Source organism: Grampus griseus, assembly GCF_964374135.1.
Source record: "Grampus griseus genome assembly, chromosome: 7".
Lineage (NCBI taxonomy): Eukaryota > Metazoa > Chordata > Mammalia > Artiodactyla > Delphinidae > Grampus > Grampus griseus.
This window is the reverse complement of record NC_139001.1, coordinates 73408785-73433514: the sequence shown is the minus strand read 5'-3', so window position 1 is coordinate 73433514 and position 24730 is coordinate 73408785. Positions and strand designations below refer to the sequence as shown.

General features: G+C 39.4%; 1 protein-coding gene across 3 annotated transcripts in view; it reads right to left on the bottom strand.

Annotated features, from left to right (window-relative positions):
* The window catches only part of ACVR1C (activin A receptor type 1C), a gene marked incomplete at both ends in the record, with an annotated part of 84715 nt that extends 76554 nt beyond the window's left edge, over nucleotides 1-8161 (bottom strand). For all 3 annotated transcript variants that reach the window (XM_082657949.1, XM_082657950.1, XM_082657951.1), the window contains one exon: nucleotides 8089-8161. In XM_082657949.1, coding sequence (XP_082514075.1) covers nucleotides 8089-8161 — 73 coding nt within the window. The remainder of the gene's footprint in view (nucleotides 1-8088) is intronic.
* Between the last annotated feature and the right edge of the window lie 16569 nt (nucleotides 8162-24730).

Below are 24730 nucleotides of genomic sequence, written 5' to 3'. Positions count from 1 at the left end.
CTGGGCCCGTGGGCCATGGCCGCTGAGCCTGCGCGTCTGGATGACTGTGCTCTGCAACTGGAGAGGCCACAGCAGTGAAAGGCCCGCATACCGCAAAAAAAAAAAAAAAAAAAAAAAATTCTCAATGTCAAGAATATAAGAAGGGACAGCACTACAAATACTATAGGTATTAAAAAGGTAATAAGGAAATATTATGAAAAACTATGATAAAGACAATATCCAAAGGAGAGTTCAGGAAAACTAACTCTAAAGGAGCATCTCATCTTGATTTGTCACAGTAACTCTCAATCCTTTTAAAGAGGTCCAGCTGTTTTAACAAAGTCAACTTTCTTCTATGTGCAAAAAAGCAATGCCTTTTAATATAATATAGCTAATATATCTAGAGAACAGCTGTATCTAGAGAACAGCTATAAAAGGGAGAGAGGTTCATTCAACTATGCATTTATTATTCTGTAAGGAATCTTCTGCTAATCATATAATTATTCTTTTTTCAGTGTTTCAAATTTAGAGTGTATTGTCTATTTCCTGGAAATACACACTCTTGATTCCAAGTGGAATTTGAGTGAGAATGCAGTCTCACTATGATTTTAGAGAGGCAAAGGTTCACAGTGTAGATCTTTACTCTTGAAGAGAAATAATGGGAATGGAAAGAAGGAAAAAACACATTTCTAGGGGATCAGGCCAGGAAAATGTCATCAGATAAAGTTATGAGATGTGATGAGTTAATATTCTTTAATATATTTTGGCTCTGTTTGAAAACAATCTGGCTCCTGAAAGCTGTGTTAATCTGGATTACCACCCTCTGAGTTAACATCTCTAAGATAAGCATGCACTTATGAAACTAAACATTTTGCGTTAAAATGATGATTGTCCAGATCCTGATGGATTAGATTTTTTTCTAATCTGGTTTTTGACCAAAGTATTAATTCAATCATGGCACTGAATGAAAAATGTATAAGGAACTTAATCAGCATACAGAGATGTAGCATCTATCTCTGTCATTTTACTTTAGCATGAGACAAGAATGATAAAACAGATTAGAAGAAAATATATGTGTTTCACTTTCAAAATTAGAGAACCTAATCATTTTCTTGACGTGAAAAGTTTAATGAAAAAGTAGACTGATCTAATTTGGGATGCTTAAGTCACTGGCAAATTTAAATTGTTTTAAAAAAACTAATAAGCCAAGCTCTTGAGTCATACGGAATGATTCACCCATGAATTCTTGAGGGGATTAATTTAAAACAGTTCCGAAGAAACAGCATCTTCACATACCTACTCTAAAAAAACCAGAAGAGAACAACAGAAATGGGAAATTATTCTAGAGGAGAAAAAGGGAAGCATCAGGACAGAATAGAACCTTGTTAGCCTGGTTGGCCAATCAGAGCAGATGAATTCAAGAGCCACATGATAAGGCAAAAGAGTGAAAAATAATGGAGTATTGGCTTCTATGAAAATAAAGTCTTCCTTGTCTCTTTCACACTCCTACTCACCTCCTCCCTCTCTTTTACTTTTTGCTGGATCCCTAAGTGAGAGGAGTAGTGATCTGTATTGTTCAGGTTCCAGGGAACCGAGAGACCCACGCGCTTCAGGGATCCAGCTTTCAAAGAACATGAAAGGCACAGGGCTCATGGTCATGTCCCTGTCTCCTACTTCTTTTCATAGCAAGCGTGGGAAGGGCAGGACCTGCTTCCTCATAGAAGAGAACCAGCCACCTAACTCCACAGACACTCCATCTTTCCCCACTTAGCAGTCACCCCTGAGATTATGGCCTAGAACTCCTGTCAGAGCTGCCATGAAGGTTGAACTACCATGAGCTACTGGAGATAGAGGTCCCCTGCTTTGTCACTCTGGCTTCATCCATGCATTGCAAGACCTTTTGTTGGTAGCGTAGTGTCAGGATCCAGGATTCTGACTTATCATAACCTCCCTTTCTTTATCCTAGGCTATTTAGTTGTTCAAAGTTTAGAAAAAGGGAGAATATTAGAGTTCTGCCATGGAATTTGCAGCCAAAGTACCAGGCAACAACAAAAAAAAGCTACCTTGCCTTATTTTCCCTCCCTTTTCTAGATGCCCCACTTAGTAAGCCATCTTAGACTGGAGGAGAGGCACAGCTGAACCAAGACAGTATTTAGGTATTCCTAGGTCCCTTAACAAAAGAGTAATTTCTTTTTTTTATTATTATTATATTTACTTTTTAACAGCTTTATTGAGATAAAATAATATACCATACAATTTGTCAAAGTATGTAATTTGATGGCTTTAGTACATTCATATAGTTGTGCATCTATCTTGAATTTCTATATCATTTATGAACATATCCCAATATTATCCCAATTTTTTTTAATAAATTTATTTATTTATTTTTGGCTGCATTGGGTCTTTGTTGCTGCACGCGGGCTTTCTCTAGCTGCGGCGAGCAGGGGCTAATTTTCATTGTGGTGTGTGGGCTTCTCATTGCAGAGCACAGGCTCTAGGCACACAGGCTTCAGTAGTTGTGGCACATGGGCTCAGTAGCTGTGGCTCACGGGCTCTAGAGCACAGGCTCAGTAGTTGTGGCGCCCGGGCTTAGTTGCTCCGTGGCATGTGGGATCTTCCCAGACCAGGGCTCGAATCCGTGATCCCTGCACTGGCAGGCGGATTCTTAACCACTGTGCCACCAGGGAAGTCCTATCCCAATTTCTTAAACAATGTAAAGATAAACCTTGAGATTTTTAGTATTTGCTGTGAAAATTTTTAAACATGAAATCCCAATCGATAAAAAATCCAGAAAAAGATATAAAAGATAAGGAATGATAAATACACACTCTGTGCTTAGAACTTTTCCTTTTTTTCCTATTTAGTTCTGTTTTCCATTTATATTTGAAAATTAATCCTATTGTTTATTTATTAAAACAAACTCTTTCTATTCATGTGAACATATCTGTTTGAGTTTTTAATGATCCATGCCTACAGTTCACTTATAGGACACTTTTCCCGTGCAAACCTCAAAATGAAGCCAATGCTAATTATTTGGTAGCAGGTCGAGACTTAGCTAGAGCAGGAACTAAACATCCTCTGGCTGATATTTATGTATCCCTGTCCCTCTCCTGAAGGACTCAAGATCATTCTTTTAGGAAGATGCTCTGGAACCATAAACTGTCAGATTATCAGGTCCTGTGTGACCCTAGTTGTTCTCCTCTCTTCTAACCTTTCCTTATTTACAATAAGAGATGCAAGTTCTGCCAAGAAAAATACAACAACCTGGATCTCAGCTGCTGCCTAGAAGTTTTTTAAAGAGAAACACATGAATGTTTATTCAAAAGGAAAACACAGTTGGCCCTCTGTAGCCACAGGTTCCGCATCTGCAGATATAACCAACCAACTCCAGAGAGTTCCGAAAAAGCAAAAGTTGAATTTGCCATGCACTGGTAACTCTTTACATAGGTTTTACATTATATTTACAACTATTTACATAGTGTTTACACGGTATTGAGTATTATAAGTAATCTAGATGATTTAAAGTACAATACATGGAAGGATGTACGTAGATTATATGTAAATACTACACCGTTTTACATAAGGGACTTGAGCATCCTCAAGTTTCAAATTTCAGTATCCCGGGGGTCCTGGAACCAGTCCCCCTGTACTCTAAAAATGCATTTGAAAGCAACAATCACTTTCAAAAGACCATAACTTTGGGCAAAACCAACTGCTTTCACGTAACAATAAATATTTGCAGAGAGTCTAGAGAGTATTGTTTCTTTTTCACACATCCTTTTATGTTAAGGTACTCATGTAAGATTAGGAAAGGCTGGGTATCCCCCTCTGTTGACTCAGAAGGACATTCAGTGCCAAGACTTGGAAGTGATCTATTCAGAGATACACATGGGGATGGCAGCAAAGCTAGAACAGAAGTTTTAAGAGATGAGAACTAGAAAATAAGTGTATTCTCTAATGCAAGAGCCGGGAATACATATATCTGAAGCAGTTCATCTCACCACAATATTTATTTCATGTTGGGCTGCCAGATAAAAGTACAGACTACCCAGTTAAACTAGAATTAAACAGCAATTAATTTTTAATATATATATGTCCCATGTCATATTTGTAACCTACTTATACTAAAAAATTATTTGTTATTGTTTATCTGAAATTCAATTTAACTGGGCATGCTGTGATTCACTAAATCTGTGACTGTATTTAATGTGTCTTTTAAAATTATCTAAAGGGAGTTCCCCGGTGGAGCAGTGGTTAAAAATCCACCTGCCAATGCAGGGGACATGGGTTTGATCCCTGGTCCAGGAAGATCCCACATGCCGCAGAGCAACTAAGCCTGTGTGCCACAACTACTGAGCCTGTGAGCTACAACCACTGAGCCCATGAGCCACAAATACTGAAGCCCACACGCCCAGAGCCCGTGTCTGCAACAAGAGAAGCCACCACAATGAGAAGCCCGCGCACCACAACGAAGAGTAGCCCCCGCTCGCCACAACTAGAGAAAGCCCACACCCAGCAATGAAGACCCAATGCAGTCAAATAAATAAATTATATTTAAAAATAAATAAGTAAAAAAAATTATCTGTAAATGCCCTTGGCTTTAGATTTTTAATCTTCAGGTCAGACTGAACTCCAGATTCACAAAACCAATTGCTCACATGACATCTCCACCCCAGTACCGATGAGACATTTAACACTCAACATACCCAAAACTGAGCTCCAGCTCTCCTCCACCATGCCCCACCTCTCCCCAGGCCTGCTCCACCTGCAGTCAGCCTCACCTTACTTAATGGTCTATTCCTCTATTGCTTGGGTCAAAATTTTGTGTCATCCTTTGCTCCTCTCTTACTCTCACACCTCAAATCCTGTATTTTTGCGTCATTGTAGAAAATCGGAGGAACTCTCTATTTTATACTTCTGTAAGTTTGAGGCTAGAAAACAGGTTCAGGCAGTACAATCAATGAAGAAATACGCTCCCAAGGACTTCTGCACAGAGTTTCTCCTAGTCCAAAGAAGTCTCTTTTTTGGAACCAGGGAGCCTCTTGCTACACTTGTGTCAATCAACCAATAAATGACCATGCTTAAAGAAGGGCAAAGGTGCCATCTTTTGCATTATAAACTCAGTCCAAGGCTTTCACTTTTACTTCCAGCACAGTTTAAAATGTATAGTAGGAACTGCTAACTGCTGTTAAGTGGGGGAAAAAAAAAAACTCACTACCTGAAACCCCTACCCCACTCTGGTTATTAAATGCAACAGTTATCTTTTCACCTTTAGAGTAACAGCATCTAGCTTTCTGGACTCTTAATAATCCTTTCTAGCCAGAAGACAAAGGAGTTTCATGAAATTAGTAGAAAATATACAATGTGTAAATCTGTATAATGTCCAAGTCCAGCTTCAAATTTGAGAACTCCAGGGCATTTTCTGGCAATTCTTTGTTTAATACACATGATAAATGTTGTGAGGTCATGTCAGGTCTTTCTTATCAACATCAAGGAACCCAGAAACTAGATAATTAGAGCAACACAGAGCAGCCTAATTTTTTTAGCCAGTCCAGACCAATAAATAGTTTCTCTAAGTTTCCACCAGACCAGCGGTTACCCTTTGAGATTTTCACCAAGGAGCAATGATTTCTACTCTGCTGTCAAGGCTTGACATACCTAAGGTGCTAGAGATGCTGGGGAAGAACAGCCAAAGCAAAAAGGGTTTATTCGTTCATCAATATCTTCAGATATTTAAGGTCCTAGGCTTGGTGCTCAACAGAGCCAAGTTGGAAAGTAGTGTTTTCTGTCATGTGGTTTTGCTATGTCACTGTCAATAGCAACTTATCATATAACATGTCAACAATGGCACGTACATCTCCAAAACATGGTAAATATGATTAACAATGCAATTTGTAAAAGTGACCAGGTCAAGGGTTTCCCTGGCAGCTCAGTGGCTGAGAGTCCGCCTGCCGATGCAGGGGACACGGGTTCGTGCCCCGGTCCGGGAAGGTCCCACATGCCGCGGAGTGGCTGGGCCCGTGAGCCATGGCCGCTGAGCCTGCGCTCCACAATGGGAGAGGCCACAACAGTGAGAGGCCCAAGTAACGCAAAAAAAAAAAAAAGTGACCAGGTCAAAGATAATGAAGGTAGCCACATGAGAAAACAATTTAAAAGATTAAATAAATAAATAACCTTGACTCCCTCGATCAAATAATCAAAGATTTGTATAAAAAAATAAGAATCAAAAATGTAGATTGCAATATACTTTTTTTTTCCTGTGGGACACAAAGAGGAGTAAAATTTCTTAAACAGGTTTCAGAATGATTGCATTCTACATAGAAAAGTTCATCGTTAAAGTTCAATTTTGATAAGTCCTTCTCTACTGTATTGCCACATTATTTCCATATCAGGCATTTTTCTTAGCCTTCAAATTTTAAGGAAACAATCAAATTTGAATGGATGATCTATTGTACATTTCAATGTCAAAAGTTTCCATGCCTTTTTAAGAACATAGCAGGCAGGGCATGTGTTTCCTATTTTGCTATGCCCAGAGTCTCTGAAATCTTCTAATGATTCTGTCATACAACAAAATATACCTTTCAAGCTAGATAAAAAATAATTGAGTCTATTTTTTTAAATGTCTGCAACAAAGCTATTAGCTCCCTGAAATAAACAGGGTTTGTACAGATAGCCTTCAGAGGCAACTTCACAGGTGTCCAGTTAAAACTGTGATCTCCAGAAGACTTTGTGTGTGTAAATTCTACTAAGTCATCAAGAGCACTTTGAGTATTCCAAGTTAGTGGAGTTTCTGCCCATTTCTCATAAAGACCTTCCCATAGTCATTCTTCTTCCCAGTGATGAATTTACTAACTCTGAATGCAAATACTTCCCTTTATCCCATCATCTTCCTGACAAGTCTCTGGGTAACTGCTTCCTAAAAGGCTGTGCCTTTTCAAAGATAACTGAAATGTTTTCATTCTAATATTGTATCAACTGATCACTTCCAACAATCAAATTTTCATTTGAATATTGTATTTGGTGAGTCTCTCAGACCATCTGAAACACTGAATCTGCACGTGACAGCAATCATACTATTCAAAACGTTCTCGTGCACATGTCACTAAGAGGAAAACTACCTACCCTGGAGTATAGCTATTAATGTCAAACAGACTGTCATCGGAGAAAACAAAAATGCATCAAAATCAGCTTCAGACAAAGTACAGCCCTACGGAAAAACACCAGGTTTTTACGTGCAAATGTCTTAAATGTCTGATTGACATGTTTAAAGAATGAGTTAGCAAGGAATCTGCTCCTGGTCTCTCTCCATAACCCAGAATAATGTGATAATGAAAAGAATTTTAGAGTTAAAGGGCTCTTCATCATAGCACACTATATGCATTTGCCCCAGTTTCTAGTAAACATTATGAAGAAATGTTTAATTTCTAGCTTGGGCCGAGGGCTCTATTTAGCCTATCAAAGCACAGACCTGTCATAAACGCTGGGACTCTTGCCAGAATTTTTTTTCCCTGCAGCTCTTAGTAAAGATCATACCTCGAAAGCATTGTGCCTTGCAAACCACGCAGATTTAAGCTCCCACTCCCGCCTACAGAGCTTGGCACCAGCGGCTTTTGAGGTATCCCTCATCTCCTAAAACTCTGACTGAATCGCCACCACCACTCCCCACTCTCCCACCACCACCGTGTCGTCATCCTTGCTTAGCTCTCCGGAGCTCAGCACGGAGCGTCCCCCAAGCCCCTGCAGAGTGAACTCACGGTGCCACCCAACTCCCAGCCCTGCACACACCCACAAACACTCTCCTACTCCCTCCGCTACAATCTGCCCCCAAATGTGTCACCCACCTCACCCCTAATCCCATACCCCAACGTCCCTGGAGCTCTTCCCCCTCCTGGTGGCTTCATCCCCAACACACCTGTCTACCCTGCTGGCCGACTTCAGGTGCCCACGCTGCGCCCTATCCCGCGCCCCTTCAATCTAACTGGCGCTTTGCACTCCGCCCCGAGGACGGTCAGTTCGCTCGGAGCACTTTCTTTCCCCACCCCTTGCCCACCCGCAGACCGCCCCCGACGCCCACCCTCACGGGCGCGGAGAAAGGGTCGCTTGTAGTACCTGCCGAGAGCGCGGCGGCCGCGACGAGCAGCAGGAGAGCCTGGCGAAGCGCGGCGCGGAACGCTCGGGTCATGGCCACCAGGCGCCGCGCCCGGGCTGCGAGGCCCCGGAGCCGAGCGCGACGGCCGGGGCAGCGCGGGCCGCTTTGAAGTTCCCGGGGCGCAGGAGGGAAGCACTGCCCGACACCCTTTTGAAGTGTGCGGTTGGCTCTAATAAGCGCGGGCGCCCCCCTCCCCTGCCTCCCCCATCCCCCGCCCCCGCGGCTGGCGGTGCGCGGCGCTCCAGCCACTGGCCCGGCAGCCCGGCTGGCAGGGGGGCGGGGGGGCGACAGAGCCCGCCCCTGCCGCGCCTCCGCCCCCTGGGCCCTCCGGCAGCCGCACGGGGCCTGCCGCAGCCCGGCTGGCGGGCAAGGGCGGCCCGCAGAAGCAGCAGTGAGATCGCAGAGAGGTGGGGGCGGGGGGGGCGCAGGGGGAGGCAAAGAAAGCAGGTGGGGTGGCGCGGAGTCCCCAAGACTGGATACGCTGAGAAGGGCGTCGGGACAGGAGGGAAAGCCCTACTGAGACTTCAGGAAGACTTAAACCCTGCAGCAGTTGCTTCCTGTTGCTCCGCTCTATAGTTTCCTACAGAAGATCCACGCGTCCAGGTCTCGACACTCATTTGTTGTCCAGTGCCCTAAAGGTTTTCTAACTAGACTGAGCTCTGAAACATCCTGGGTATTCCTCCTGGCTCCTAACTCCGCCACGTCCTGGCTGTGCGCGCGTCTGTGGAAGGGCGCCCTCTCTGTCCAGCCCTGGAAATAACCAGGTGCCTCACTTCCTAGGCTACCTATAGTTTTGGCTTAACAAACTTCGTCTCTAATCTGATGCCTTCAAGTGACCCGCCCCCCCAAGAATGGCGACCGAAGCTGGACTACCTGCACCAGGTGATGTGGTCGTCTGCAATGTGTAATCCAGGTTTAGAAGGAAGTAGAGGACCCGTCCTATGCAAAATACTTAGCAAGTACAATTTCAGCAGTTGAAAAACTGAGGGGCGGGTTGGAATCATACACAAGCTTTAAGGGGAGGTGAAGAATGATTGAAAGTACTGCACTAGACACTTTGAGTAGTGTTTAAATCCCTGGGGCTTATCAAATGAGTGTGCTTCCCATGTGGATTGCGTTTGAAAATATAAGGGCAGCATTACCAATTAATAGAAATTAGCCTAAATTTAATCCAGGTATGTAGCTTGTACATTAAAGTGAATGGAATTATTTTTTAAAAGTTTTATTGGAGTACAGTTGATTTACAATGTTGTGTTAGTTTCAGGTGTACAGCAAAGTGAATCAGTTATACATATACATATATCCACTCTGTTTTAGATTCTTTTCCCATATAAGCCATTACAGAGTATTCAGTAGAGTTTCCTGTGCTATATAGTAGCTCCTTATTAGTTATCTATTTTATATATAGTAGTGTGTATATGTCAATCTGAATGGGATTATTTTAAACTGAACAACACAAAAAGCCAAGAATCCAGTGCTGGTGTTATTGCTGCTGTTAGGGGCCTCTTTGAAAAGTGATTGTCATATAAATGAATTGCTTTGGAGTAAGAGATATTACTTGCCTCTTCACCTACTTTAGCTCTAAATAGCACATCTATGGAAGACCTATGGTGAAATGCTGTATGCAGTTGACTTAATCAAAGAGTCACAGTATTGGGGGTGGGATATTTGTCGGACTTTGATGCATAATAGTGACAGTCTTGAGGATCTCACCCCCACCACCACCACCTTGTATGAATCAAAACATTCCTAAGCATAAAAAGACTTTGTTCTCATTTCATTCTGGATCCAAGCAAACAAATAAATCAAAAAAAAAAAAAATGGAGATCTGGGACAAGCCTGAGCCCTTCCAGACACCCACAAAACAGATGCTTTTTTTAAAAAAAGAAAAGAAAATGCTAGAACACATTATATTTTGGCTGACTTGGCTTGCTCATTATTTGGTAACTATACCCTAGATGGTGATCTACCATTGGATCATGAGACTTGGAGCCTAAAGATCAGGGCCTGCTTCCTCAAAAGTAAGTGGAACTTCGTTCCTCCCTATTTCTCAGAACCACGACAGGATTAAAAAGGGTAGTGAATGTGAACATACTGTCAAACCAAGGCATTATGCTAATGTCAGGTATTTACCCTCCACATATTTATTTTGTCTCTTGAATACAGTAAGCAATTTCCCTGCAAGTTGGAAAGCTCTCATCTTCTAAGAAAGCAAGGTTATTATCCCAAGAAGTCTGATACTGAATAACTTCAATATTCTAAATAAATTCAACACTTTCCTCTTAGTCTAATGGTGCATTGTCTGCTATGTTATCCACCAGCCACATGTGAGTAGTGAGCACTTGAACTGTGTCTAGTCCAAATTGACATGTGCTGTAAGTATAAAATGCATGCTGGGGCTTCCCTGGTGGCGCAGTGGTTGAGAGTCCACCTGCCGATGCAGGGGACACGGGTTCGTACCCCCGTCTGGAAGATCCCACATGCCGCGGAGCGGCTGGGCCCGTGAGCCATGCCGCTGAGCCTACGCGTCTGGAGCCTGTGCTCCGCAACGGGAGAGGCCACAACGGTGAGAGGCCCGCGCAACGCAAAAAAAAAAAAAATGCATGCTGGATTTCAAAGACTTATTACAAAATAAGAATGTAAAAATGTATCATTAATAATTTTATATTGCTTACATGTTGAAATGATAATATTTTGGATACATTGGGTCAAGTAAAATATGTTACTAAAATTAATTTCACCTCTTCGTTTTTACTTTTTAATATAGCTATTAGAAAATTTTAAATTATATGTGTGGCTCGCATTCTATCTCTATTGGACAATGCTGGTCTAATGAATCCTCCTCAAATGGCAAAAGATCATTACCTTTGTCTTAAGCACAGTATAATAAAGCCAAGTGTTGTTAAGTACCTTGCCAGACAACATGTGGCCAGCCAATGAAGAAAGCAGCAACTCTTGATATCTTGGTGCAAAGTTCTGTGATACAACAAAAAAAAGGTTAATAAGTCAAAATCTAAATACTTAACTTGTAGGATTATATTAAACTACATCTCCAAATACCATTTCCCTCTGTCCTAAGTTCATGTCTTCTTCCAACATCAGTTCTATGGCAGCTCTGAAGTAACAAGTTAACCACTCAGCATGTATTGAGTTCCAATGGCTGGCAAAGTATATTCTTAGGCAACTATAAATATTTCTGATAGGCTTGAAGAAAAGAGCTTCACCCTTATAATGTGTCCCAATTTTTACTTAAAAGAGTATACTTTATTTGTACACACACACATAAACGCACCTATGGAAATTAATCCAGTTTTAATCCAATATCTTTAAAAATGAACTATTATTAAGAAAACACTCCTTGGAGCATAGTGAGTGACTCCTGTTACTAATATAAGCAGCACAAATGCATTGTTCAAGACATGATATAATATAGTACCTCTTTCATACTTTTGTACATAACAGAAAAAAATTTACATGTGAAATTTTAAAAAATTTCACTGGAAAGAAATTTACATGCAAATATGTTTCTAAAGATTTAAGGTTCCCCCCACCCTTAATCATCTATTTGTACATATTCGTTACCATAGCAACATTACATCATGACTCCTGGATTCTCATCATCAAAGGAAAACAAAAACAACAAATAATTGAGGAGTTCATAACCCATCAGCAAAACAGACTTCGGGTGAGTAAATCTTACATAACCAGGGAAACAGGTATAAATTGTAAAGATTTGATGCATTTGCAGAATAACATTCCAAATGAATAAGGCAAGTAAATGTGTAATAACTGAACTTTGAAAATGACTATTGGTTGGGTGTGGTTGTTTAGGATTTTTTTTATTGTACAGGTTTCTTTTATTATTATCCTTTCCAGAATCATGAATGCCATGCATCTTAATTTCTCATTTCATCTTGGAACATGAACTTGTCATGGAACAAGCATATGGTGAGGAGGCATACTATGATAATTTGCTATATACTGTCAAGGTCTAATCTTTTCTCATTTTACTGCGTTTTTCCTTCCCTAAACTCACATTCTCTCTAAAGAAGTGCATGACAAACTCATCTTCACTCATCTCATCTCTTAATCCCAGAAAGTTTTACATTGGGAAATTTTAGTTTCACTTCGGTTCTTCTTCTTCTCTTGTCTGTTGTTAATTCTATCCCATGAAAATAGTCATGTGTTTTAGGAACTTTGTTGAGATTCTACAATATATACCTTCAAAGTGTCTATACCTCATGAGACAGCTCAGGTCTCATAAAAAAGAAAAATAATGACCCCGCTCTGTGGACATGGATAATGGGGGGATATCAAACAGTTTCTTAGCTCGACTGCCACTTCTAAAAGCTTAATATCTTTGTAAAGTATTCACACTAGGTGTTTTCACCACCTTCCAAAATGACTGCACCCCCTTCACTGATTTTTGTATGCTTTTAATACTATTAATATGGTCTTTCAACAAACTCAAACTTTGTCTGTTTTCTCTTCCACTGGCTAATGTCAGTGTGCTAAGCTGATTAGGTGCATTCAATACAGGCTCTATCTATAAAAGGCAGGTCAGAGATTCAGTTCCAAGTAAGCAAGCCTCCACCACTTGGATCATTTCCTTAAAATGGGCCTGTAATTATACTCTACCAGAGTGAGGTTACAAGGAGGTAAGAGAGTTAGATGACTCAGTACAAATACATCTCTTCCTGAGTAAATCACTCAAAAAGGACAGTTATTTTTAACCCCAGACAAATACCCTGTTTCTTTCCCCCTTATCACTTCCCTCTGTTTCATCTTTTACATCCAGTTAATCAGCAGTTTCTATGGATTCTAACTTTTATTAAAAATCTATCAAATTTTTTCACTTCTTTCCATCTCACTGCGACCATCCTACCGCAAATCATCATCTTCTTTTACTTGAAATGTCAAATATGCCTCCTAGCTGGTCCCCCTTCCTTGAGATTCACTCCTCTCCGATCTATTCTCATGGACTCTTCAGCCAGAAGGATCTTTTTATAGTACAAATGTGTTCATGTAACAGAATGCTACCTAAGACGTATTGCTAGTTCTAACACTGGCAGTTCTGACATTGGCAACTGAAATTAACTTGGCACATAATAAGCACCCAGGGGGACTGGCCTTTGAAGTGCTCTGCCCTGTCCCCCAATGGGCACAGACAGTGCATCTGATGCCATCAACACTCTGAGGCCGGACAGTGGATGATTCCGCTAGGATCTCTCCTGCTGCTGCATCTGAACACTAGCTGTGCCTTTCTTCACCCAACTGTAGCTCCAAGGAAAGCTTGAGAACAGAGCATCAGGTTTCTAAAAATATTTATTTATTTATTTACTTTTGGCTGTAAAACATAAAATGCACAAAGTAAAAAAGATTGCCAATGACAAAAGCCCAAAAATAGTTATCAGAAGTACTCACTTTCTATCCCCTAAGAGTGAGACTCTTGTTCCTAAACTGAGACATCAGGCATTTTTCTATAACCTAACAGGACAAGAAACCAAAAAGAACAATGATAGAAAGCATTACTGCCCAAAGCTTCAGAGGAGTAAACTTGAGAGTGATGCGAAGGATGCTGGGAGATCTCAAAAATAATCCAAACTCAATTACTTCCTGTTGGATTGTCTATGTGACCCAGTAGCTTTTACCAACCTGCTGCCAAGTAGGGTGCTTATCTTGTGATAGGACCCCACATGTGTCCTGCTCTTAGAGGTTCATAATAAGTCATTATCAACCCACTCATTTCCTTTAAGGTGACTCCTACATTAGGATTATCAAACATACAGCAAACCATGACATTTTGGAAGATGAGGTACATTATTTTCTTGGTGTGCCCCTTCTCCTTATCTATTGTATAGAGATGTAAAATACACTGATACTTCTATTTATGAATTCTCTGGAAACCAGATTCTTAAGAAACTGCTGTGGTTGAGGGAAAAAGTCATCCAATACTTGGTCCATCACTGAAAAACAAGTTGGCTCACAGCTTATCTCTTCCCACTCTGGGCAAAAGGACTCCACCAGTTGAAAGTAAATTAGCCTCACTCCAAGAAAAGAGGCAAAGTAAGCCCAGCTGGTCTTTGCTATTTCTAGCCTCTCTTATTCCTCTTTTGCCCCCTCTGTCCTACACAAAGGGCTCCTAATCTCCCACCCATTCCTCCCATTCAAACAAGAAACGTTCTGAAATTGTATGGTTATTGGTTGATAAATTATATTTCAGAATGAACAAAATTCTATCAGGCTAGTATATAGCTGTGTATTTGTATATTGTGCCTTTAAGTGTTTTTTTTTTTTTTTGAAGAAAAATTTTTTCTTACATGACTTTCAGAAAACAGCAATTATTAGCGGGAAATCTGAGGGCTATGGAGAAACTTACGAGAAAGAAGAATCTGAAGATATTCCTCTAAAGAGTCCAGAACCTTGCTCAATAACTCAAGTCTAATACCTTCTGAGGTTTCAATGGAGAGAATATTGTCATGTAGGCAAGAGGTTGACGGATAAACAACTCAGTAATCAACTCTGCCACCACCACGTGGGCCCAGAGAGTGGGGACATGGGGACATAAATAGAAGAAAAATTCACGTGTAATACTACAGCTTGATGTGGAACACAACTGCTCTCTAAATTCCTAGTCCTGGAGTTGATGCAAGGCTGGAGGAGTGAAACAAACTCCACTTGAAGCTCAGATATAATAACAAGGGAAACCAAACCAGATAGGAACATACAACCAGGCAACATAGTTCATAAAGGATTATTTGTTCATGTTCTTTCCTGTGGTCTCCTAGAGAGGCGTTTCCCCCCTCAGCTCCAGACTCATTTCCCTGTGGCCTGTTCGGCAGAGGCCATCTTATTTAGGGGGAGGCTGACCCCAGAGAGCAACAGACATTCCCTCTTGCCTTTCTAAAGCCCACCTTCTAAATGTTCATTCTTTTCTGAGAATCCTCCTCTTCATCACATCATTGACTCCAGTAATATCCAACTCTTTAAAGTGAGACCACTTACTCTCCTTCCACCCACATAGGTGTGACCTTACCACTTCACAGGAGAACCATATCAGAATCCAAAGCACCAAAAGCACCAAAAGAGATACACATTCATGTGCACACACATGTGCACATTCAGGTGCACACACATGTGCACACACACAGAGTAGCAAGGACCCAATTCACTGCAGCACCATACGTATCTCTTTGTGGATCACTAACAGTCAAGTCTGCAATCAAAAGCACCAAATATGAATTTCATTTCGCTGAAGAGGGTGGCCTGTCCCATTACCCTGCTGCAGCTATCTATTAAGAGATCAAGCTCAGACTATACCAGAGAGGCAGAGAAGTGGACAACAGGCTGTCATCTGTTTCTTCAAGGTCCTGGAAGACCTTGAAGCCATGATGTCCTTAGGATAAACAAACTGGAGAACAGGATTTTGTCGTACTCTTTCATAAATCTCAAAGGTCAAAGTATCTGATAGCACATGGCATAGAAGCAGATGGAAAACTTGCTATGCTGTATCTTGATTTAATTTAGATGGCTCCTACAGAGCCCCAAAGTTTCACTTTAGTTTTAAGTTTTATGGGCAATTAATACATCTTCAGCGTGTATATCAAAGCACTACTGCTAAGAGCCTTTTCTTCGTTCATTCCATAGATGGAGTGACAGTTATGTGATGGAAATGGTTTCTTGACACTTGAGTCAAATACACCTAGATCCCAGCATCTCCTTTGTTAACAAGTGTTAATACACCAGAAGATACATTTGGTCCTGTTATTTCCCAAAAGTGGACTTATTTTGTTGAAACCTTTGAATTATTGCCATCTCTGTCATTTGATAACTGTGTAACTATGGTCAAGTTATCCTTTGGGTCTCTGTTCTTTTCTCATGAATTCTCACTGAGCAATTGTGAGAATTACACTAGAATTAGTATCGCTTGATGATCTAAAGCCGTTCTACACTGTAAGCACTCAGTCAATGTATATGTCCATCCTCTTCTTTCCTAGTTTTTACTAAAAATTGTGTTTAAAATTGACTTCTTCCCAAAGGAAATAGGAATAGTTAGTAGCATTAATGTTTAATAATTTCCACAAGGTAAAAATCATATAACTATTTAGAGTGGCATTTTGTACCTAACTCACAAGGTGGTTCACCAATTGTTACTTAATTCACCCAATACCTGCTTTGTGCAAGGCACTAATTTCAGACACTGGGTATATAGTGTAAAAAAAAAATGTCATCTACTTTTTTGAAATTTATGTCAAACAAAAGAAAAAGATATTAAAAACTAGTTACAGAATTAATTAAATTGTGATAAGTATCAGAAAGGGCAAATATAGGGTACTCTAAAAATTACAGTGGGTTGAATCTGTCAGAAGTAGCAAGGAAAGTTTCTGTTAGGATGTGTGTTGAGCAGAGTTTGAAAGTAGAATAGAAATTAGTTAGGGGTTGAGTGCTTGCGTGTGTGTGTGTGTGTGTGTGTGTGTGTGTGTGTGTGTATGAAAGACTCAAGGCAAGTAGGCACTTGGTTTTAGAGGAATCCGAATGCTAGAGATGAGTCTGAAGATGTATTCAGATCAGGTGGGCACCTTTTAGGCAACATTAAGGATTTGGATCCTAATTTTTAAAGTAATGGGGAGTCACTGGAAGTTTTCAATAAAGGGAATGGCATGATCAGATTGAAATGTTAAAATACCACTCCAGCTTCTAATGCAGAGAATGGGCTGTGCCTAGGCAAGAGTGAAATCTAGGTCACTAGCCAGGAGGATTGCTCAGTCATCTGGCTGAAAAAAGACTCTTGGCAGGAACAAATTTTGACAAAGGAAATAGAAAAAAGAGCAGTTTGTTGAAAGAGGAGGGGGAGACAGGAAAGGAGAGGAGTGATTCAAGTATCCCTCAGCGTTCTGATGCCTGCCCTGGGTGGGCCATTCACTCAGAGAGGGAACACTGAGAAGAGTCAGGTTGGATTTACATATATACACTACTATATATTAAATAGATAACCAACAAGAACCTGCTGTATAGCACAAGGACTATACTCAATATTTTGTAATAACCTATGAGGGAAAAGAATCAGAAAAAGTATATTTTATATATATATATGCATAACTGAATCACTTTGTTGTACATCTAAAACTAACACAACATTGTAAATCAACTATACTTAAAAAAAAGAGTCAGGTTGGATGTGTATGAACTCCACTTCAGATACTGAGTTCGAAATGATGAGACATGCGTTAGAGCTGAGGAACCAGTAGTGAGATATGTAAGTGTAGGGTTTATAAGACTGATCTTGGTGAGAAGCAAAAATTTGAGAGTTCTCTTGGTATGCAAGGCAGTGGAAAAGATTTTCTGTATACATTTTTTTCAGAACAGACACCCACTGTAGCTGTCTTAAAGTTTTTCCTGATTTTTTAGTTTCCCAGCAGAGTTCATAATTGGTTCAACCTGACCTAAAATGTTTTCAAGAATCATGCTCTATGGCACCAAGGTTTAGACTCTTAACCAATTACTTGTTTTAACTGATTAAGAAAATTCAAAGTTCTTTCTTGAGCCAAATGTTAATTCTATGCATAAATACCAGCATATTAGCTAACGCCTGAGCTGGTGTGTTGATCTTTTCACTGGGCTAGACTTCACATTCAGGTACTCAAGTATACACAACCGGAAGAGAACTTTGCCCCTTCAAATCTGGGTTTAAACCATGTGGCTTTATTAGATTCACAACACAAAATAGCTACAATACAGCTACTTCTCAGAAAATCCAGTCGTGAATGAAAGAAATCCATTTTTGCCTGAGAAAATATTTGTAGGGGAGGAGGGAAGCAAGATATGGTCCTCTGCTAAGTTAATCAGTAAGAAAAGTGTTTGTCATTGAAGGCATTTGTATTATTTTAATCTGCTATTTTGCCCTAACTGGGGATCATTTCCTTGAAAATGATCTTTGTCGGTTAAGGCATTAAAGAACAAACATTTGCAAGGTCTTAAAGCTCTGCCTCTTTTTAGGCGTGAAGTGATAAAAAAGGAAGAAGGAGGAAAACTTATATTTTTAATTTATATTCCTCAGTGTTCCATAAAGAATTTCAGACGCTTTACAAGAATTCATGGAATGGAGACACTGCTTTAGGAAAGATCCCTTGTGTTCTCCCTACTTGCTGCAAGTAATAAATCCTTCTCCCGCCAAAAACAAAAATTCATGGAATGAAATATATATATTTATTTACACACACACACAAAACAAGGGAAAATACAAATCAGAGTAGATGACTATAACTGAGGGTGAGATAAAATTCAAGTATGCAAGCCAAAGACCCCTCCAAAAGTACTAAAGTTGGATTGCAGATTCGAGTCTGAAATTTTGGCTTTTGCGTAAAGGGATACATCATTACTTTCTTTATTATGCATAAGGAAGGTATATTCTCTCTTCTAAAAGTAATTTGTTGGTTGAGGTTTCGTTTAGAAGACACTGGAGGTATTTTTAAACATTTTAAATATTTAAAATATTTGAGTATATTTAAAATATACTCAAAAATATTCCTAAAGCAAATGCAGTCGTAGATTTTATACATCTATTTCTGGCAGTATTCTTCAATTCAAGACTAGGGCATTATTCCAAAAACAACTCAATAACAGCAATTCTGTGAGATGACAGAAGTGGAGAGAAGACGGTCAATGTGGCTCAAATATGTGGCTCTATGATGGCCTAACTTACTCCACAGCTAAAATCTGACAGAGCTAGATGACTGACTCTTTACTGTTTTAGATGAGGTATCCTAAGGGAATCCGCTTAAAGCTATCGATCTCCAGAAAAACAAACATTGCACACACACACACACAATGTATAAATTCAGAAGGTTCACTAATCTTTTAGAACCCAGGTTGGAATATGGAATCTTAAGTGCCTATAAAAAAATTCTATAAAAAAATTAGAGGTATTATGAAGGAGTGTTTAAGATTATATGCACTGGCACCACACGGACCTCAGTTTGATTCCAGGCTCTGCCACTTGCTAGCCGTAGAGCTTTAAGCAAGCTATTTAAGTTCTCTAAGCCTCAGTTTTCTCATCTATAAAATGGGGTCCATAATATTACTTAATTCATAGGGTAAATGTGAGGATATAATGAGGTAATGCATATAAAGGGCTTAGCACAATGTCCTTACCACAGTAAGGACTTAATTAATGGTAACTATTAGTTATTATTAGCTTAATTAATAATTGAAGGTATTATTACTTGTTACATTGTTTATATTTCCCTAGACGACCAAGAACATTAGAGAAGTGGCGATCAAACAACAAAAAACTATGCTTATATGTAAATGTAAACAATTTCTCTAGGAAGGGTATATAAAATCTTTTGTCAGATTTTCAGTGAAGTCCATGGGTGGAAAACGTAAAGACCACGGAAAAAAAACAAACACGTGTTGGCTCTGTTCTCTGTGAAAGTACTGATTCACAGCCATGGTTCCGCACTCAACATTTTGAGAGGACACTCACCAGCTCAGGGCAAATATTTATCTCATATGTTGATTCTCTGTGAGACAATAGTGGCCTCATGGGTCACTAAATGTCACTAAGCTCTTTTAGTGATCTGATTCTATTTCGGGACACTCCATCATTGACCTTAACTCTCCTGACCCATCTCTTAGATTCTTGGATGTATCAAAGATACATTAACCTAAGAAGCGAGAGAAAACCTCCCAAGTAAGTTACTGAGCTATGCAAAATTACTTTAAAATCTCTCCCAAAATGCCAGCAGTCATCACTGCTTCCCTGTTTTTGGCTGTTTCCTCCTTTTCCATTTTCTCAGTTATTTCACCCAATGCCGCTACTGTTCTTTTTTTTTTTGCCTAACCCAGACCCCCCATTTTTATCCTTTTTAAAGCTAACGTTTCCAATAAGAATATTCTTTTTTGGTTGACCAAACAATCGGGGTACATCTCTAAATCTTAACTCTTCTCCACAGTGTTTATTGCATCATGCTCAAAGGTTTGTTGCTAGACATAAAACATGATTTATATTATCCTTTTCCCAATTCAGAACCATTCTGAACACTTGTGTCTCCTTTCACACAACCAAGAATTCACTATATTGACATGAAAATTTAAAAGCTTTAAGAATTGGAAACCTTCCAGAAGCCTTGCAAAATTAAGGTTAAAGATGAGACCTGTGCATCTGGGGAGCAATGAGCTTTGTTTTCTGAAGCTCTGCCGTGATAATATGTTTATACATTATGTGACTCAAATAAAAGCCATCTGTAGCTCTTGCCTTTGCTATTTTATCTTGGTTTTAGTATCACGATTTCTGTTTTCTGAATTTTTTATCTCAAGGAATTATTTAATATTAGGACAATATCCTCACTGCAAACAAATCAGGCCCCTTATTAGTATCTACGATAAAGAAAAGATGCATGTAGTGCTTACTATATGCTAGGGGCATGCTCTGAGCCTGTCATACATTATATCATATTATTTTTATCACACTCTTGTGAGGACAACTGCCCTTCACATTCTATAGGTGAGAGGGACTAAGACACAGTGTTTAAGTGACTTCCTTGCTCATTGAATGTAAAGTTTTGATTTTTTAACTCAAGTTTGTCTGACTCTAAAGCCCTTGTTTCTCTGACTAATCAAGAGGGATCCAATTAATTTCATCAGAAACAACAAAAGGACTTTATGAAATTACGTATTTTTGAGCCCCTGAAGCTTCTAATTCAGTAGATCTAGGTAGAACTTGGAAAACTGGTAAGGACTTGATCAATCGTATCTGTTTTTAGTTATTAGTTATGCTGTTTCGGTTTTTCTAATAAGACCAAGAACATTAGAGAAGGGAGTATTAATATTCAAAGCACTGTGTGAATATGCAAATGTGCATCTCTCTGGGAAGTGTTCCATAACCTTGATCAGATTCTCAATGAGGCCCTTGAACCAAGAAAGTTAAGAACCACTGGATAGAGGCAAACACAAGCGAGTTTGTTCCATTTTTTTAAATGAGGGTTTCTATTCACACCTGAGTACGTTTTATTCACCTTTTAAGAATACCAGCGTGCTCAGGGCGGCGTGTTTATTTCATACGGTGTTACTCTAAACTCTATAGTCACAAAATATCTCAAAGCTTTTTTATTGCTCAAATTAAAAATACGTTGGACCATTCCACCTTTCATACTAACACCTCTTCATCTATCCCACAAGTCCTTGGAATTTCTCAAGTCCATGTGATTCAGCTTCATAGCCAGGTTTGGGAACAACTATTATTTCCTGAGACTCTTGGTGTAACACTAATCCTATTTATTAACTAAAACCTCTTATTAACTAGCACCAGTTGGTGGCCTGAAATAATAAAAGTTTCCCTAAATACGTATCATAGTTGCATAGATACTAGAGCAGTTTTTAAATGGTATGTATCTTATTACCACGGCTAAATTCATGCTAGTTATTACTTCTGCACACCTTTATCCTCCAAGCTGTTTACGAACATGAATGCCTGATCGTTAGGAATGCCATCGTGGTGTGAGGAAACACTCATCATCCTAGCACTAGGATCTATTCTTCGAATTGATTTCTAGAGGTGATGCAGCACACACCTTTGGTTACTGCCCCATTGCTCATTATCCCCTTCCTTCTGATTTGTTGGTTGCAATGTGTCCAGCCCTGTGGACTAAATTATCATTGGCCTAAGTCACTCCTCTTTGTCCTGTGGTAGGAATATGACACAGTTCTTACTCATTAACAAAAGAATTGGAGGTGGGCAGTCTCAGCATTGGTTTGGTAGATCACATTGTCATAAAGAACCAACGTACCATGCCAGCCTCAACTCTGCACAGGTAACATATATCCCTTTTTTTAAAGGATTTAGGTTCCTACGATATACTGATCTAAATCTATAGTTAAGCATTATTGTTTTCAATAAAAACACAATGATTTCTGTCAACTTCAATATTGGGATTATCAAAAACCTTTTGATGCTATATATTAAAACAGATTAATTTTACAATAATATATATTAAAAACATATCCATTAAAACCATCTGTTAAAAACTGATTATTTGATTATATATATGATCAAACTAATCAGTTTCCAGTGAGCATGGCTAACATTAAATAATGTCTTGAAGCCTTGATAGAGGATATTGTAGGCAAGGCAAGAAAATGGATGCCAGACATTACATTGAATAGAACATTCTATACAAAGCTGAACTGATGAGCAATTGGTTGTCCCACTGCAATGGTAAAATATTTTTGGTTTCTTTAGATTAGTGAGAATCCTGTAGAATTGATTTAAAAACAAGAACTTGAACATTATGTAATGCTACAGACAATGTTTAAAAGAATAATTTATTGACACTATTCACTATGATTATGGCTCAAATGATTGTCATGATTTTATCAAGGACTCCCAAATGCTCACCATTTTACAAGCACGTTGTCATTGAGAGGACACAGCCAGACATGTTTCCCTCCAACTCACCTTGGATGATTTTTTTTAAACCACCGAAGCAAACTTGACTTGAAATGTATTCAGTGGCTTATCTAAATGTTTTGCAGAATGTATTACATGTGAGAAAAAGAATTTGTCTATTCATCTAGTCCAAATTTCTGTCATTGTTCTCATTTTGTTTTGTTTTTGCTTAAGAATGCTTTCCCTTTACCTTGCACGCACTTTTAAAGGCTCCAGCAAAAAGCCCTCATTGCTTAGCCCTCTTGCTAAGTATTAGGTGTTTGGGGGGCAAGGCCAGTGCTAAAACTGGTAAACATGTAGTCTGCCATAGTAGAGGATTAATTAAACTGTTAACGTAACTGGAATGAAAGTCAGAAAACTTGGGTTCTTCTTCTGGTTCTTTCACTAACTACTATGTATTTTAGGGGCAAACTACAACAAGTAACATGCAGTTAGTGCTTGAAACATGATAAGAATTTTACCAAGCGTAAGAAAAGGGGTTTTCTCATTGAAACAACATATTATCCCTCTTAAGGACTTAATATTATTGGCCTCATCCTCGCAACAAAAAAAGTGAAGCTCAGAATTTACAGTTAAGTTCCCATAGCTAGGAAGTGGTGAACCAGGATTTGAACCCTGACAGTATGATTCCAGAAATTAAGCTTAACCACATAGGCTTCTCTCCTCTCCTAACCTCATTTTCCTCTTGTGTATAATTACAAGAGAAATACATTAATAAGATAATTTCTAAGGCGCTTCTACGCTTCAACATTTTTTAACATCTATGTTTAAGCAAGATAAGATTCAGCAAGAAAGATAAGTCTCCAATATATATAATATAAGGCTATCCATAATAAAAATGGGTAAGTTCAATTTAATAAATATTAATTCAGCACTACAGATATATCAGATGTAGTTTAGTTATATAATTGATGATACATTGTGTGTTTATACATATATGAATAAAATATTCAAGATGGGAAAGCTTCAAGTTTGGGAAAGAAATGTCAAGTGTAAGCTGATGGTTTTAATAATATGAAACAAATACTATGATGGAGATATTCTTAGGACACTCATATGAGGAAGCACAAGGCACTTAACCCATCCTGAAATAAAGAGGGAGGGAGAAGAAGTCAGAAAAATCCTCCTCTGGAAGAAGATGTCCAAGCTGAGCCCTACCCAGGGAGTAGAGTCAGCCAGAAAGGGAGGGCGTAAGGGATGGAAAGTGCAGGAGCAAAGCCACAGAGCAGTGAAACAGAACGACACATATGGGAAGCAACAAATACTTTGTTACTGGAGATTCACATATGAGGCAGGATATAGTAGATGATGAGACCAGAGAAGAAGGTGAGGCCACATCATGGAGCTATTTAAATATTATTTTTAAAAGCACAGATCCTCACCAATTGGTCATGGTCAGCAAAGAAACTGCACATGTACCGCATTTCTCCCTGTCTATGCCCAAGGTAGACATCACTAACAGATCATCAATCTCCCCACTGAACCTGGTCACACTCAGACAGTTCTCCTCAAATCAGTGCCCTGGGCAACTACCATTAATAGATTGCGATTTGCATTCAAGATGGGTTTCATCTGCTATTCCAATTGTAGCTGATAGGCAGCTATTCAAAAGCTCTTGTTGGGCAAGCTGTATACAGTTAATAGAGGAACTTGTTAAAAATGTAATTACAAGTTTAGTACACTGAATGGGGCCTGATAGTCTGGACTTTTAATAACTTCCATAGAGAATCCTTTTGCACTGCCATGTTTGGGAACCCATGATGCAGAGCATTCAGGACAAAAAGAATGACATGAATCCAGAGTTGCAAAGTGGTGGCCCACAAGCTAAATTTGGTTTTCATATGTTTTACAGGGCTGGCTAAGTGATTTTTACACATTATATTTTGTATTTATAGTTTATATTTCGCAATATTTAATAACCACATAAACTCAGAATTTTTTTTTTTTTTTGGCTTCTCCTTAAAAACTAGAAAATCTGCAGCACTGGACTTCCATTCCAACATGATAACAACCAGCTGGAACTGAACGAAGCTGCCTCTTTGGATGGGGCATGCACTTACTATTTTGTCACAGTCCTCTTCATTCCCTGCTGCTACAGATGAATATCACTGCTGTTTACCATGGTGTTTTCACTCTTGCTTTGCTTATGCAGATAG